The sequence below is a fragment of the Haemaphysalis longicornis genome, unplaced genomic scaffold (assembly GCF_048455015.1).
Source record: "Haemaphysalis longicornis isolate Haplotype H1 unplaced genomic scaffold, Haemaphysalis longicornis Haplotype H1 scaffold_12, whole genome shotgun sequence".
Classification (NCBI taxonomy): Eukaryota; Metazoa; Arthropoda; class Arachnida; order Ixodida; family Ixodidae; genus Haemaphysalis; species Haemaphysalis longicornis.
In genome coordinates, this window is record NW_027526225.1 from 119534908 (window position 1) to 119552766 (window position 17859).

General features: G+C 46.3%; 1 protein-coding gene across 1 annotated transcript in view; it reads left to right on the forward strand.

The window, feature by feature from the left end:
* Nucleotides 1–668: 668 nt before the first annotated feature.
* The window catches only part of LOC144163410 (uncharacterized), a 29339-nt gene continuing 12148 nt past the window's right edge, over nucleotides 669–17859 (forward strand). Inside the window, exons 1-7 of the mRNA XM_077694389.1 lie at nucleotides 669–804; nucleotides 2176–3777; nucleotides 6175–6426; nucleotides 7737–7920; nucleotides 8484–8741; nucleotides 10548–10742; nucleotides 15742–15888. Of these exons, the coding sequence (XP_077550515.1) occupies nucleotides 2203–3777; nucleotides 6175–6426; nucleotides 7737–7920; nucleotides 8484–8741; nucleotides 10548–10742; nucleotides 15742–15888 (2611 nt within the window). The 5' untranslated portion in view covers nucleotides 669–804; nucleotides 2176–2202. The remainder of the gene's footprint in view (nucleotides 805–2175; nucleotides 3778–6174; nucleotides 6427–7736; nucleotides 7921–8483; nucleotides 8742–10547; nucleotides 10743–15741; nucleotides 15889–17859) is intronic.

Sequence of the window (17859 nt, forward strand, 5' to 3'; positions counted from 1 at the left end):
ACTAAACAATATAAAAAAAGTGAACGCGATAAAAAACATGAACAATTCTACTCTGTGAAGGTGGATGGCGAAACTTTTCATCCACTTTTTCATATCCCAAAACTAATTATACGAAAATTCAACGTGCTTTCTTCTCTTTTTGTGCTGAAACTAACTATAACGGGCCTGCACGTTCCCTAAACAACCCGTTTTTCCCGCCAAACTTCTATTGCCTAATGACCAGGAGCCTAGTTTCCCCTTGAGTTAATACTGATTATTTTCTTTTTTCTTCAACGAACTTTAAAGCTTCGTTTTGTTAAAGAAAGAGTCCGTATCCATCCCTCCACTGAAAAGCTCCAAGGCGCTGTGCGTATTAAACAAAACAAACATATCTTCATTCCGAAAGCCAGCACCACCTGGCTCCAAAGGCACGTGTTTTCCTTGCGCGCACCGCTCCTTCCCTTCCTCCATCGCGGGAACGTACCGCCAGTATGACACCACTTCGCTGGCTCTCGAAGTTCCGAAGCACAATATGTAGAGCGCACACAGCCATCAGAGCGGATGTTCACGTCTTCAATTACAGCGAGCGAGATCTCGCCAGAAGAGAAGATAGACAGCAGACGACCGCCGAGGCGCGTCATTCGAGGAGAGAGAATTCGCGGGCCGGCAAGCACCGGAAGCTCTCATATCAACAGAGTGAGGTGGTGAGGTACCCGCCGGGCTAGCCGGGCCCTGTTCTGTGGCCGGGCTGTGTTCGCGCTAGCTGAGTGGTCTCCGTTTCGTGACCAAACCTTCGTCGCCTTCTGATACCTTCGGCCACATCTGGTCAGTGAACACGGCTTTTAATCTGCTATAGCGTCGATTATCTATCCTGTCTCCCTCTACTGCCTAGTGTAAACAATGGCGTGATCGCATTCGGTTTTCGTAACTAGCCTCTCGTGCTCCTATAACATGATCCGATAAAGTGTATGATGATTGTAAGACGCACAGCTAAATTAATTGCGCATCTGATCTGTATTTTGGGCGTGGAGCACTCGTACGCTTGCTTTCGTTGGAATCACGCAGACGGCGCGTATCCGAATTAAATGTCATGTCGCCGGTCGGTACCGGGCAGTTTCTCTTTTTTTTTTTTTTTTGTTGTTGTGTGTCTCGATGTCAATATTATAATAGTAAAAAAAACGTACAAAAAGCAGTGGTTGTGTAATTGGCGTACAGCAGTTCGCAGATAAATTGGGCAATGTCAACTAACTTAAGCTCTAGGGTTCAAAAGCACTGTAACGTTACAGTTCACGGCAGTAGTACAGTGCATTACGGACGTATTAACCAACTTGACATTTTCTCCGAGACATCTTCGCTCGTTCGTAGCTCGAAATGGTGTACTGTGATTACCGTGATGTCCATTCGAGCGCGTATATAGCTGGTGCTATGTCTCCCTGGTTTTCACGTATCTTTTGCCGGGTTTGGCGCGAACTTTGAACTCGGGGCGCGGCGCGCATGCATCGTTCGCACAGGCGGTATGCGCCAAACTTGCATGATCTTTATACTCAGAAGTGCATCGATTGCAGTTTTGAGTTGATGCATCATGCATATGCGAAGCTGTAATGGTGGAAATATTAAAATAGTTTTGTATGTATTACTTGAACGTTAAACTGCACCTTTTACACTTCAGTTAAGGTTTCAAGCTCAAATGTTTAAAAATCAGTTTCACTCGTAAAGGTTGAAAAGCCTTACAAATACCTGCACAACGCTACAGTTCAGTGTAACGGTTCAAATTTAGCGACCTCACAATCTCTGTGCGGAACCAGTGAGAAGGTGGCTAGTGCTTGATGTACAGTGTTGCTGTTTAAAAACTTCATTTTGAGCCTGGTACTGTGGGAGTTTGGTGGTTATATCTATATTTTTGGGGTAGTGTTGGGAAAGGTGCAGTGGCAGTCAGCCAATAGAGAGAGCTGGTAGATGCTCCGACAGCAATGTTATCCACACAAGCCTTCGGGGAGTGTTTGCTTCTGTGTATTGTTGGCTGTACCTCTACACTTTACTACTTCGACAGCGGGGCAGAAAATTACAGAAACAAAGTATAGCAACACTAGTCGATTGTTGAACTGGTCGCAAAAAACAACTGCCATATGTCTTTACTGTTAAGATAATCTGCTGGTCTTTATGCCTCAAAGAGCAACTTGTAACCTCGTTTTCCAGGGGCTGCTTCATCCGTAGTCCACAGACATGAGGTCTGCTCCGAGGAACTGTCTCTCGTTTGTCTGTGTCTGGACACAGAAGCCTGGCGACAACAGTGAATCGTTCCTAGCGGCATACAGGGAATTCTTCGAAGCCCACAAAGGACAAGCTACCGTCACCATAGACCATGTTCAGCAAAAGCTGCCGAGAGACAGTTGTGCCGACCCTCTGTGGCAAGTCCGTTGCAAGCTCCAGCTAGACTCTTCACTGATTTTAAATCAGCTCGAATCATTGAGCACAGACATAGCTCGCCAATGGTGCACGGCCGGCCGCAGCAGTTTTGGACTCTGCAGTCCGTTGCAGTGGCTACAGCCAGATCGCCGACATGGCTTCTGGCATGGATTCTTTGCTGTGGAAACGAACATCAAGATGCGCTCCATTTCATTCGGCACATTTGCCGGCCTGAACTTGTTTGCCGAGCGCCACTGCATCGGCGGCCAGTCAACCCACGACGACTACTGCGTAGACTGCACGTTCAAGCACGGCGAGAGAATCCTGCAAGTCTTTGTTGAGCTTACTCACCGCTCCACCTGTGAAGTAAAGCAAGGAAAGGAACTCTACCAGCTCAGCATGCACTACAGCAACATCTTTCGCGTGGTCGTGCACGACCCTGTTGGTGGGCCTACTGACGTGTTCCTCCACCTGCACACCGTCCCCCTGTTTCGCCGAGTGCCGGATATTTGGGAGTGCCATTCATTGAACTCTTCACGCTGGACGAGGCAGACGAGAAGGGATCGCATGAACTTCCAGCGGACGTTGCAGATTGGCTGCGCTTGCTGCTCAGTTCTCAAAAGCGAAGACGTTGGCGGATGCTTCGTCGTGAAGCTGGGCTTCTCGGACAGTCATGAAGCTCGCCGCACAGTGGGCCGCCTGAGCCGCAAGTGTAAGCGGCCGTGGTTCGAATTTGCGCCCGTGTCGACCCACACGGTAGGCCGGGATGCCGACGGCCTGCGCCAACGGCTGTGCGAACGGCTGGAGCCTCAGATCGGGTTTGCGTGCTGTTACGCTCTCAATGCCCTCCTGCAGAAAAGTGATGACATCGCAATGCAGCTGATGCTCTTGATGAGTGAGCAGTTTGATGCAGTGCTGCGCGACCTGGAGTCGTTTGCGGCTCAGAATGAAAGCGCGCTTGAGGTGACGCTGTTCACCATCAAAACGGCCCTCGAGAACCACAGCATCGTCACCTTCTGCACTGTCCTGCCGACTTTGTTTGCGAGGATTTGCCGGACACACGTGCCCAGCCCAGTGCCACGCGGATCGTGCCTCGTCCGCCGGGTGTTCGTGACGCCGTCACACATCTTCTACATGCCACCTGCTATCCATGCCGAAAACAGAGTGCTTCGCAAGTTTGACGCCAACTATGCTCTCCGAGTATCGTTCCGGGATGATAACTTTGAAATGTTGTCTTACTCTCTGCAAGCCAACGTGCTTGGCGAGCGGCTCGTAGACGCAGTGGTTGGAAGTTTCCTGAGGAGCGGACTTCAGATCGGAGGCCGTCACTTCAGGCTTCTGGCCAGCTCTGTGAGCCAGCTACGGGACCATGGAGTTTGGCTCTATGCAAACGTAAGATGTGATGATAACGATGCATTGGGACGTATGCACGTACATGTAGCTTGACCTATGAGCGTCTTTGTCAATGCTGGTGACTAGAGACCGGCTTTTAGGCAAAAGGTTGTTTTATTCCTTGCGCTCCTATCACCTCATTTTGATATACGAGTGCGAATTAGGGATTAAGAAGAGCTTTTATGTTTTTTTAGTTCCTATATATGCCTATTTTCAAAATTGGCGCCTATGTGAACACTACTGTGCCTCAAGTTTCGCTTCGAGTGGAGTTTGAGATTGTTATTCAAGTTCTCGGAACTCTATAGGGTTTAACCAACTCCTGGAAAAACTGCTAGCAGCAGTGGAATGGGACGCTAATTGTCAGTGACCAGAACCCAAAAATCTGGAGATAGTGGTGGTTCTCTGTTATTTCCAGTTTTTCACAGTGATTCTTGGATTGTTTTCCGTGTGCTGTCCAAACAGATTTCTTCAAACATGTGCCATCGCGTCCTTGTTTGTAGAAGCATACTCAAATCCAGCTCTGTTTTCAAAGCAATGATTAGGCATTCAACACACCTTCGTTAGCAGATCACTCCTATATTGAAGAACCAACGGCCAATGATCACTGCGCAGCCGGATTTCCTTGTGCCTTCAAATTCGCACTGCTGACAGGGGCTGAACGTGCTTTTCCATCGGAAGTCTGCTCCGCTGCTAAACACCTTTCGGAAAATGCTCTTCGATTGTGTGGAGGTGTGTTTGGCAGTGACGAGACGACCTTCATGAACAATTAGGATAATGGCATTGCGTTTGAGACAATTGCTGTAGAGTTACCTAGCAATCCTCATGAAAGAGCACGTCAATTTCATAGATCATCGCCTCTGTTGCATTAATTATTTATGTCTGTTTTTTTTTTTTCGTTGTAATTAAATTGTGTCAGGCAGACATAAAGTAGTGCTCTTTTCGATCAGTATTTCCAGCTCTCAAGTATTCTTTTTCATGCCTGTTTCACTATATGCGATGCTCGAGCAAGTGACAGTACCCATTGAGCACGAACGCGCAGTGTTCTTGTATCACCATTAGTGTATCGCCATTAGTCGGTAGCTTTACTGAAAAATTGAACGGCGGCGCCAACATAATAACATTTCTGGTTTTCCAGCCGTAGATACAGGTCGAGCACGTGTTCATTTGAAATTATTTGCATTCATGTAAAAACTTGTCGTGCGTATATTTACAGTTTTGGAGGCCTAAAAGGTTGTTTTGCTTGTCTATTCTTGGTGCCTAAAACCCGATTTTTCAATGCCTAAAGATCCGGCCTCTGCTGATGACAAAGACAAATGTATGGACAAAGCTAGGGAAGACGCTGGGCCGTCGAGTTTGGTGAGGATTCATTGTAAAAATGGTACTACATCACTGTCCTCCTTAAAGGGGTCATGAAGGCAAAATGCAGCCGGTTTAACTTGCAATAATTAGCCCTTGATAACCCACCAAACTTCATTCGAGCTGCATAAGATGTTTTTCAAGAGAAAAAACGCACAAAAATACTGCAAAATTTTCAATTTCGTTCTGCACAATGTCAGTAGTGATGCAGTAGAGGAAACTAAAAATGCACTTGCGAGTGGGTTGACCGCACACTAGCACTTATGCAATACAATCAAATGGAACCGGAGGCCCCACTACAACCACCAGTCATGTTTCTTGCTATTGCAGCCTTTTGTCGGCAACCACTAATTGTACGAACGAGATCCCGTGACATCATAAAGGCCTGGTAAGAAAGTGACTGGTGAATCGCCACTGCTTTGTTTTGTTAAATATTTAGCTTAGTTGTTGGATATTGGGGATAAATTCGACGTTGTTGGAACAAAGCAGTCTCTTTAATGAACCAAACTTGTATTTTGTCATCATTCCCCTTTAGGTCTGAAGCATGCCCGATTTCAGCGGCAAGGACCATACAAATGTAATTATAGATAGATCTGCAGATAGGTGTGGAGAATGGGCACATCTGCATCTGGCTAAAACTGGAGATATGGTTGATATCGGTTGGGTCATGGGGATGTACACTTGATGTCTTCCGTAGTGGAGTTCAGAAACAGTGTGGTGGCATTTCAGTAACGTCATCGTTGTTGCTGCGCACAGTCAACTTTTTTCAAAGCAGCAGCAGCATTTGAGTAACTTATTCAAGCTTGCGTGCTTTGTCCTTTATTGTCTTCAGTTTTCTAGAGGAAAACGGCCCTGAAAATGATGAAAGTTTGGTTCTGACTTTTGGCTGGAATGGGAAATCAGATCTGGTGTGCCAAGATGAGAGAGTGGGCATGCCAGGAAACAATTTACGAGATCTTCTGGTCCAGACTGGCTCTGTGATGCCGACGTCTCGGCAGTACTGTGTTCTGATTTTCAACAAACGTGCGCTGGGCATTGCAGGATGCCCAGGGCAATTCAGTGGAGTCCATACGGGAATGGATGGGCGACTTCAGTGCGATGCCGAACGTCGCCAAGAAGATCGCCAGGATGGGCCAGTGCTTCTCCACGACCGAGGAGTCGGTCCCAGTGCCACTTCACGGGGACGTCATGCAGGATGTGGACGACATCGAGGGCGGCATCCACCCTGAATCGGGGAAGCCCTACATCTTCTCTGATGGCATCGGCGTGATCTCCGAGTCGCTCATGAAAAAGGTGTGCCCTGTTCGCTGTTTCAAACACCTTCGCATAGTATCCGCAAGAGAAAGAGACAGGGAGAACAAGGGCGTCTGGAACAGCATATGCTGTTTGTGTAACCAACAATAGGCGTGTTGTTAGAAAAACGCCTCTGTCTTTTCAACACCTGTCTAGTCGCTCGCTTCACAATGAGGGTGCCTGGCACTGCGGCACGTGTTGTGGTACCCCAAGACACCATGATGTTGCACTAAAGTTGTACACACTGAAGTTACATTTCGGCAGCGTCAGTACAGAGGCGCTGCTGAATTACTGCCCCCTTTCATGGTTGAAGGGCTGTTGAGTAGCTCGCTGCATTTCGAAGAACACGGTGGTTCAATTATCAGATGTGGCAAGGCTCTCCTGCCTTACCTCGTTCGTTACAATGCCATAACTCATCGGACACGAAGTTCTGATGACTTTCAAACCTCGCGCGAGAACTAAAACTGCGCATCGCAGACAACTAGTGCCATCTGGCGCATTTATCGGCAAGTCCTTTTTCAGTTTCAGTTTCGTTTGCTTAAATTTTGCGTGCCACCGCGTTACCAGCGAAATTTGAGCTGTGAGTCACGCGGTGCCTTGCCAAGGCTGGTTGCCATCGCAGGGACTTTAGAGCAGCAGTGGTGACTCCAGCAAGGACATGGGATCGTCAGAGCTTAGTTTAGATGGAGCAGATGTTTGAGTACAACAAAGTGTCACAAGGACATGCCCCCTTTGTGACCCTAGATCCTTAACAAAACCAGCCGAAAAGGAATTAAGAAGAGAAGAAATTGCAAGATCTGCTAGAAAAAACAAAGGCACAGATCAGAGCAAACACCTTCTGCTCCACTTGCAATGTTTACCTTTGTTCTCTGCCATTCCATGGCTGCTTTGCTGAGTCGCACAGCCGTCAAGGCTGCTAGATTGATAGGCCTTGAAGAAGTCCAGAACATAGTGCACAGGATTGATGTACATATTTATGATAGCTAAGGAACCCAGGAACAACTTGCATATTTCACATTTCCTAAGATAATTTTCTAGCTCAGTAAATTTGTCACCTCTTTCTATTGTGTTTATACTTTTCGTGCATTTTTTTTTTACCACTAAACTCTGCATAGTTATACCTTTCACAAAAGTGTTGTTATGCATTTGAAGGGGCAAACTATAAGCTACAATTTCAGGTATAACAATGCTAAATGTGTCCAGTTGCTCGAGAAAAAAAAAAATGTGGAAGCACCCAAAATCGGTCATTTTTCTGCCATTATAAAAGAGAAGAAAAACAGAAAGTCGGTGTGCACCTGTCTGATTTTCAGGTGTGTTCAAAGCTGGATCTTGAGGAAGTTCCGTCGGCCATCCAGATCCGCTACGCTGGCTACAAGGGCATGCTGTGCATGAACAATGCCCTCGAGGGTGACAAGCTCATCCTGCGCAAAAGCATGAACAAGTTTGCCTGCTCCACGTCCGACAGCCTGGAAGTGGTGAAAGTGTCAGCGCCATGTGAGTGAACAATGAATACCCGTATCATTTCTGAATTCTACATTACTTCCTTCCTCTAGATAGTCATGGCAGTCCCCCCAGCCTTCCTGAAAACGAGTTTCAACTGATTGATTGATTGTAGGGTTTAACGCACCGACGCAACGCAGGCGATGAGGTGCACTGTAGTGGAGGGCTCCGGATTAATTTTGACCACCTGGGGATCTTTATCGTGCGCCGAAATCTCGTACACATGGGCACGAGTTTCAACTGCATAAATAATGTGGTGAAGTGGTCAAAGTGTCAGCAACATGTGAATGAACAATGAATACCTGGATAAGGCTCAGAGTGCTTATAGACAATGTACCTACCAGATGACAGTTGTCAGTTTTCGTGTGTGGTTTGCCCTGAATCGCACGCGTGACGCTTGGTGCGGTGCTTGCCGTGTGGCATTGCCCTGATCGGTAAACAGTCCACGACAAAGTTAGCCTTTGCTCGGCTTGCAGTTCGGGATAAAAGCACTGCCTTTTCGCTCTCGGTGTGGAGCCCACCGCTTCGTTTCACTGTTCTAACCATCTCAACTTCAGCACCCCTGTTCCTGAACCGCCCCCTGATCACCATCCTGGAGCAGCTGGGTGTTCCGGGCCGGGTGTTCGTGAGGCTGCAGCAGGACATGGTGCTGCAGCTGTGCGACGCCTTCCTCAACAATGAGGCTGCCCTGCACGTCCTCAGCACGTACACCAGTGCCACCCTGCCCTTCCGCAAGCTGCACCTGCGCGGGATGTCCCTCAGCCGGGAGCCCTTCATGCGCTCCTTGCTGCTGGTCGTCTGCAAGAGCATGATCGGCAAGTGGAGTGACGTGGCTCTCCCAGGGCCCTGTTTTCAACGTTCTGCTCACAGTGATAAGCACGGAAACCTCCCAAAGACATTCTAGTGAGAGAAAGACGTGCCTTCTCTGGCCCTGGTGCATGTATGATGTGTGTATGCGAACGTGCTGTGTTGTGCGGCAGAGGATGGTGCGGTGATGTCATTGTTACTTCACTACCTTGGTCTCAGATTCTTGCCCAGATGAACAGCTTGCATATTTTGAAACCCAAAAGCATACACTGCATACTCCATGCTGGTAGCCGAATGGAAGGCAGGGAGGTTAGTAGCCGTGCCTAAGCCAGGTCAGTGATCACAGCTCACTGACATGCGTATAATAAATACTAGTGTGACAAGGTTCAGTGTTAGGCCCACTTAACTTTTTCTTGTGCACATTAATGGCCTCTCTAATCATGAGTTGGAACAGAAAGCTTGGCAAGCTGACAAAAATTCTTCATTTCTTCAGAAGGGCAAGAAGGAATGACCAGAAGAAATCTTTGCAGACAACTAGCAACCAATGCTGAAACTCCAGACTGACCTTTGACAATGTCACAACATGGTGCTGCGACTGTTTCGTGCATGCTAACATTAATTAGTGCTTTGAAGTTAATCAGACCATTCCTCAACCACCACCCTCTTAATCACCTTGTATGTATTTGGTAACACTGCTTAGATTTGTTGACATGTACAGACACCTTAATCAGTATTCATATCAGTATCAACCTTTCATGGCAAACATAAAAATCACGTGAGAAGCAATGCTAACTGTCTGCTTGGCTGCATATGTGCGCTGTTTCAGCTACAGTGCTTTTTGAATTATTGCTGTATTTGAATTTTGACTAGCCAGGGCTAAGCTTGCAAATGCTACCCATACCTGAGATCTGCCTTTACCATTGTTCTTTTCCTCACTTGAATCGTCAGAATCGTTCGTTAACAATTTCAATTGTTGCCAGGCAGCTAGCATGTCATAAGTGAAAACCAGCTTTTACTGTCATCTACTCGTGTAATACCGTATTTTTGCGCGTATAACCATATAGTCCACACACCCACTTTCAGCCCACCAGAAAAGAAAAAAAAATCCTCGCATATTGCCTGGACATTTGATACAGGAAAGAAGGCACCAAAGCTACTGCTCAAGCAACACATCACATACTACGTAGACAGAAAAAGCATATATTTAGTAAGTAGAATACACTGACTGCCAGGCGAAAGCCACAATTCACTAATAAAATTCAGAGTGCGCTCGTCCTTGTTTTTTCTTCCTTGTCCTTGTATGTTTTGCGCAACCGCCGCCACGGAAGGCTTAGTCAGTGTAACTGCATAGGAGCTTCACGGCACAATGCGCATTGCCGTGAAGCTGCCCTAAAGGAATAACCCCGCGTATTATCCGCACCCCTACTTTGCCACTGAAATTTTCGCATTTTTGGTGCTTGTTAAACGCGCGAAAATATGGTGGTTTCTTAATTACCTTGGTAGAAAATACCATATTACAGTGACCCTGACATCGATACATTTCTCCTGCATGCACTTGCATTTCCTAGCATGTTGATCACGGATTCAGAGTTACATTTTCTGGTTGCGACCCAAATTTACGTTTCAATTCATTCTTGCCAGAGACATGATCAAACTGGAACAAACTCTCCACCTCAGTTCGCAGCAACGCAAACATCGCTTCACGCATTGTACGAGTCCTTACCACCCTCTCTGCAACACTTAAAAGCATTGAGAGTACTGAACTAAATTAACAAAATAGTATGTATTCTCAGAAGCGCGCAACCGCTTTCCAGCCGGCCTGCAGGAGAAGAGCCGCATAGCCATTCCTGTGGACAGTGGCCGCAACATGCTGGGCGTCCTGGACGAAACGGGGACTCTCGAGTACGGCCAGGTGTTCGTTCAGTTCACCCCCATTGGTGTGAGGCACAGCAGCACAGATCGCAATGGCAATGGCGACACTGACACGCCTGCTGCAAAGGTCATCACAGGTACGTGGAATTGGTCATCTCGCCATATGTAATGTGGTTGTCAAGTTAGTTACCTTCGTAAGTAAAACATCTGCAGCCCCCGGTGCACAGATGGCACACAAAATGGCCGACAGCTCGAATAATAAAGAACAGTGAAATTGAGCTGAAAAGAAACTTTTGTACATTTCAATCCAAATGGGATTTTAACCAGGGACTTCTGGAATGGGTGACTGGCACACATTTCAGACTTTCACACCTTTTTTAAACCTACACAAAACACTTAATACACAACAGAAAAGCTAACGGACATCGCATAACAAGTAGATCAGTCGAACGAAAATTGACGGTGTTTCAAAACTCGGGGAAGCAGATGTATGCATCCAAAAGGTGCAGCCACTATGGTGGGCCACTCTGCACTGCATATATGTTGTGCACCAATGCTGCCTGTTCTTGAAAAACGCAGTTGGTTGGTCTAGGAGGTTCTGCATGCCGGTCAATCGGGGTGCTCACACAAACTCATGTCTTGAAGGTAGTGAAGCTGTACGCAACCTTCACGACCATCACAAGGGTTTAGGTCTACGATTGCAGCCCATTTGCTTCTTTTTGGCTGCCGCAATGACCGTTACTCCATCATTGTTGCTGTAAGTGTCAGCTTCCTTCATTTTTTGGAAGTGATAATCATTGGACATCACCTTGGAGGGGGGCGTACGCTATGACGTGTCTTTCTCTTTCCGAGCAAGTGTTGACACGATTACGGCAAACGCTGGAGTTTCTTCTGGCCAGTCTTGGCCAATCTCTCTAAGTGGATATGCTTGGCTTGACAAATGTGCGCAGGGGACGCTGGCCGGTCGTCGCGAAGAACGCACACACGAATGCGAGGCATTTTCTTGGTTTTGTTAGCTGCCGGGCGGTCGCCGTGAGGCCCGCGCTCACGTGTGCACACTCGGCAATATCTTGGTATTTTTAACTGCAGACACAGAAAATTACAATTTGCTAAAAAATACGCTGTTAAACATGTTGTCTTCAACTTAAAAAATGTGTGTTTGAGAAGTACTGAACCCGACATGAGTAATATGAAAGTGCTCATTACAGAAGTACGTATAACTCTTTCGATACCATGCCTATTCAGACTGATCAACAGTGATTGACACTTTAAAGTGCCTATTTCGACATGTTGTAGCTGTCCCTTGGGCGTCTAGAACACCTCAGTGGTTAATATAGGCACTGTACATTTAGAATGAGTTTAAGTGTTCCCACTCTGGTGATATTGTGAATTTTGATGGCATTTCTTGCGAGTTAAAAGTGCATATGTTCTTGCAAAAAGGGGCATGGCTGCTGCACTTGACCAGAACGGATACTGCCCGTGGTTGTGTGGCATTACCATGTAATTAAGGGGTCCCATCATGTCAACTATAAAATTATGTCATCAGCTTTGCAATATGACTGCATTAAGCAATAATAATTATCTGAAAATGACGCCAGCTATTCACTAGTGAGCTGTGGTTTGGAGTCCGAGAGGGTTTACTCTTCCAAAGCTTATTTCTGGAGGACCCCGCATGTATAACAAGTGGACCTGGCAGTTCCAGCTAGTTTCCAGCTGTATCGGTTTCGTTTCTGGGTTGCGAAATTCATATTTGGGGCTAATAAGCAGTTTACCAACTTTTTTTTTTATTGCGATAGTATGCCCGTTGGCATAAATACTATTTACAAGTACAGATCAACTCCCGTTTCGCCAAGAAACGCAAGGAGGGAGTGATGGTGGGGTCCCCACATCCACACCGATGAAGGTCAGGTGGTCTGCCAAGGTGAAGGCCTGTGCCTCGAAGGTGCCACGTTCTGGCCGCTTCCGATGAAGGGCACGTGCACAGCAAGTGTTCTGTGTCCGCATCTTCGGCGGGAGCCGCGCAAAAAGGGCAGTTCTGCGCGAACGGGGCATGGTAGCATGGTGGCCGCTCCCGGGTGACAGCGGGAGAGAGAGCTACACCAACACGAAGTCTTCGCAGCAAGACCTCCTCCCAGCGAGCGAGTCTGCTAGGGAGGTCTGTTCCACACGGTAGAATAGAGCTCGTGTGGTGCGACGAGAATCTTCTTTCCTCTGGAGAAACTGTCCTGGAGTGTCCAGTGTCAGTAAAGGCAATGGTCGTGGAACAAATGCAGTGTGGCAGGCATCATCCACCGAGTGGGAGCGGGAAGCGTATTTTGCCGGACCCACGAGAGCCGCCGAGGGCAGGGGTACGTATCCAGTATGTCATGAATGTCCCTCAGGATAGCCGAGTTGTTATCCGATTTGCCATTGTTGCCCCCAATGTAATATTTTGTCTGTTAGCTGAAGCACCAGCTTCAGCTAATAGACAAGATAAAGATTAGTTCAGATAAAAAGATCCTCCAGTCAGCCTACACCGCCGGCTGTTCATCAGCCAGTTTCATTTCCCTCCGTGGGTATCTCTAAAGTTCTAGTATTGTTTCTCAGTACAACTGTCTGTTCTGATAAAGTCTCCAACAAGTTTGGTTAGTGTTGCTTTTAAAAATTGTTTGGTGGCGCTGCAAGATAGGAGGCCCCAAAGTATTGAACTCTTTCTGTCACGCAACAGCTCCTCAATGAAACCTTGCCGGGCACAATTTTGGCATATTGCACCTCATTCCCTCAAGCAGGACAATAATAGTGAGTCAGGAGATGATATTAAACCACAAGTGTATCTTCTAACAGATAAGAGATGATAAACTGTCAATGAACACCCACAAGCATCCCCCACCAAGTTTTGTTTTCAACTCCAAGTTGATTTTCTTGCATTGTGTGTTTGTCCAGACTCTTGGGCTGGCCCTTAATCTAACCAAAGTCAATCATTGACTAGGTGTCTTTACATCACGCATGCATGAATTGGTTCCTCTAATATACTGTCAAACCGCCAGATTTTTTTAGAGAAGTGTCCAAACTTGTGCACATTTTGAAAGAGAGGTTGGGCTTCACCGCATGGCACGAGCACCAAGTGTGCTAACATATTTCTATATCTGAACTGTTCAGCGCAACTACATTTTTTTTTTTTTATGGCATGTTTTTGAAATGTTTACCTACAAATATATATTTAAAATTTTTCTTACTGTCAGCAGTTTTTCACACACAGCTTCTTTTTATCATTTGCTTAAATGTCTGCACAATAATTTTGACTGATTAATGTTTTTTTTTGAAACCATTATCTATGAAATTTTTTTTTATATTTGTGTTGTTGGAAACCGCATTCAAGCATCTGCATTTTATGTTGCTGAATTATGTGCTAACCAATATGTTTAGCACAAATAAATGTATTCTTGGACCCCCAAAAATCACCCTGTCTCCTGTGGTAACAAAAGAGATAAGGCGGGTAGCAAAGTATGCTCTCGCCAAATGTCCTTTTGGTCTGGCGTTCTGAATGCAGGCATGTGCTGAGTGGAAGTACTTGAAAGAAGACACAGCAAAAGGCAGAGGATGATGGCAGCAGTGAGAGGACACATATGACAATAGGACAAATTGTTTTGCAATCGTCACATCATAAGAAATGCCTAGGTGTCCTTGTAGTTGTTCCAGCAATACATAGACGCCTTACGTACCTATATAGGCAAACTTGTTCAGTGTCCACTGTATATACATATATCCCTACCGCTCACTATCTGCCCGTTTCATTCACAGGAATTTTAGCCTTGTAGGGACATTGTACAGCAGGCATGAAATGTGTATCTCATAGCTAATAGGACTGGTGTTTGCGCATGCCTGTCTGAAAGAAGACTACTACAAAAATTAGTTAAATGAAGGTGTGCATATGCAAGCACAGGCACTGAAGTGACAGCTGGCATTATTTTGTTGGGTGCATGTCTTTACGGTGCACTTTTGTCCTTGTCCACGCACAGGCTGGGACATTGCGAGGCTTGAATACCAAACTGTTCATATCGCGATTTGAAACATTCATTTAAAGGAGCCACGAAGACAAAACACAAGTTGGGTTAATTTGAAAGATGGCCTCGTTAGAATCATACTGACCCCAGATTTAACGCAAACTTCGCTCAAACAAGCTACATAATTAGAAAAAAGGGAGTGGCCATGTGGCCCACTAGTTCATTTCCTGCAACAGAACCTACGGTGTCATGCCCAGCTGTGCGATTGGCTGAAGCCAGCAAAAGCAAACGCAAATTAGGCAGGGCCTTGCCGAACGAGCTATTTTCACCTTAATGTAATGCATCTTTTTTATAGCAGTAAGGATAGTGGGGTAAACAATAGAAGGTGCCAAAGTACGAGGTCAGGTAAGACAATGTCGCTTGCATAAATCGGCCAGTGTTGTGTGAGACAACCCCTAAGTGCCGCACTGCTGTGCAGCTATAACAAGCATGGTGAGAGCAGTACCAACAGCAGTACGCACTGGTGCTTATAATGCTTGTTATAGCTGCACAGGCTTTGGGGTTGTCTCACACGACACTGGCCGATTTACGCAAGCGACATTGTCTTACCTGACCTTGTGTGTCGAACATACCCCATGTTTTTCGGCACGATTACTACCTACCGTAACAAAAGCAAGTCCGCTATAGACTAAACACAGTCCGCTATAGACTAAACAGCGCACTGACGTTCGCTTGAAGACCTGCCCGAAGAACTGTAATGGCAGATGTCACGAAAACACACGATTTGGTGGGAGAATCAAAATTTTAACTTAAATTGAATGATTCCTCAGTGAATAAAGCATCGTTTGCTTTCGGGCAAGTGCCGGGGGCACTATAAAACACCAACTCTTTCGAATAAAACAAACTTTTATTCTGTCTGAATGCCCCCTTTAGTTAAAGTAATAGGTAGAGTCCTGTACACTTTCTCTAAGACTGAACTGAAATAACTTGAGTGGTACAGTGGTACCTGACACTTCCCAGAAGCGTACTTCCCGTGGGCTTTACCTGCGGCTTGAGTTGCTGAGCCCCCATAGGCGCATGCAGGCGGTGCATCTTGCAAGCTCGGGGTCTTCGAGGGTGCCTTCAAGTGCAGCATGCTGGCTGCGAGGTGCAGGCACGGTGCTGGTGACCAAGTGCCCCTGCCACCACCCCGGAGACGTGCGCAAGTTCCAGGCTGTGGACGTGCCAGCGCTGCACCACATCAGGGACTGCATCGTGTTTCCTGCCAAGGGACCCAGGCCACACCCGAACGAGATGGCCGGTACGCCCGTCATACCTCGTTGCAGCGTGCCTATTGGCCGCAGTTCATTGCTAGTAACATTTATCCTCTGGTCCCGGTTTGGCTGCATCACGGCATTCCTGTCACCATCCTGATTGCCGCGAGCGGTCGGAGAGAGGGGTGACCAGCTCCCTCCTCGATGCGCACTTGTGCCAGTGGGCAGCAGATTAGAGGCGAATGCATCTAAGAATACACGTATCGCACGTCACCGTATTCTATTTTCTACGTTCAGCTACTTTTTCTCTTGTCAGAAGGGAGGTGAAACTTATCCCTCTTCTATTTACGCCTAAAGGGAATAAAAAATATTCTAATACCTTGCTTGCACAGAATAAACGTCTCTGAACACACTGACTGGAAGGACATTGTTTTCACGAAAGATGTCACAATGTCAACCAGCTTTCAACGTTCTTACAACACAATGTCTGCAGTGGCATCATGGGTGAGGTAGTACCAAAAACAGGGCAATCAGTGTTTTAAATTTGCAGTGATATTCATACGCTGTGATTTACAGGTTGCAGGACAATTGCAGTTATGTTTATTGGCCACAGCTTGTGTTGGTGACAGCCAGTGTGTACAGTCTGTTCTCTGTGATGTCAGGGGCAGTGCCACGATGTCCCTCATCTTACAAAAATTTTACCTAATTAGTTAGTCTGGGGCAACTTTGTGGGGGTAGTTAGCCTTTGCTTCAAGAAAAAGGGCGCTACAAACCACGACAGAAAAAACAAATAACGACGAGACAGGTGCACTACTAACAACTGATTTATCCCAAGGAAAGACAGGGGTATAAGTAGCTTGTCTCCTTGTCTTCAAAGATGTCTTCAAACCAATTTCAGCTTTGTTAGTAGTGTGGTTAACTACATAAATGCACCTAGTTCGCATAAATTGATTCCAAACCAATTTCAGCTTTGTTAGTAGTGTGGTTAACTACATAAATGCACCTAGTTCGCATAAATTGATTCCAAACCAATTTCAGCTTTGTTAGTAGTGTGGTTAACTACATAAATGCACCTAGTTCGCATAAATTGATTCATAAGTAGCAAGAATAATTTTGCTTGCCACATCCCCCTTAGCCTAAAGAGGGGTTAACCCTAAATTTTTTTGTCACTGAATGTGCTATGCTTTGCACCAGAGGAAAATTTGTTGTATGTGACATTACTTCTGGTGCATGTGATTTCCTTACCTCTGTTTCGTTTTGTTGCTCCCTCCACCTCACTTTCAGCTCAATGCACCGTCCGTGGTGGCCTATTGGTTTAAGGCAAAAATGCAAGCCAGACTAGCTGCATTTTTTGCTATTGTGGAAATTTCCAGTGTGTCTCACTTACGGTGCCAGTGTACATGGTAAGGTGAGGGGGTGTCTTATCATAGTAGCCATAAAATTTTGTGTTCTGAAAAATTCATCTTAAGAAACTGCTGGACCTTAAAGGGACCCTGCAACGCTTTAGATAAACACTTTCACTCTTTCCTTCGCGTCTAGAAGCACTGCGAAAGTCATAGTTATCGCCAGCACGGAGCGGCACTGCGTGATTTGCTCGTCGCACCAAATATGTCTTTCGTTTCTGCGTTGTTTCTGTGGCTTTATTTTTAAAGTTGCTATCAAGAAACGTTCATTGCTGCAACTGAAGGAAAACTGGCCAACAGCCGCTACGTGGGCTTAATGACGTAATCCAAGTGGTTGATGAACGTCAGGACTGGGAAAGAGACAAAAATCTTTTGAGCGAGTTTCCAAGTTTCCAAGGCATAGAGCGGTAACTTTTGGCTGAGGCACTATGTGACCCCCTAATCTAAGTGCTGGGTGTGTTGGGTGACTACGTTGTGCGAGCATTTAAGATTTCAAAAAAGTTGAAAAAAGTGTTCTAGGGTCCCTTTAAGTTTTTTCTTACTCGCAAAATTGCCTTTCTTTTCCCGCATGAGTGGCTGTAAAATAAACTGCTTTCTGATGCTGCAAGAATCTTT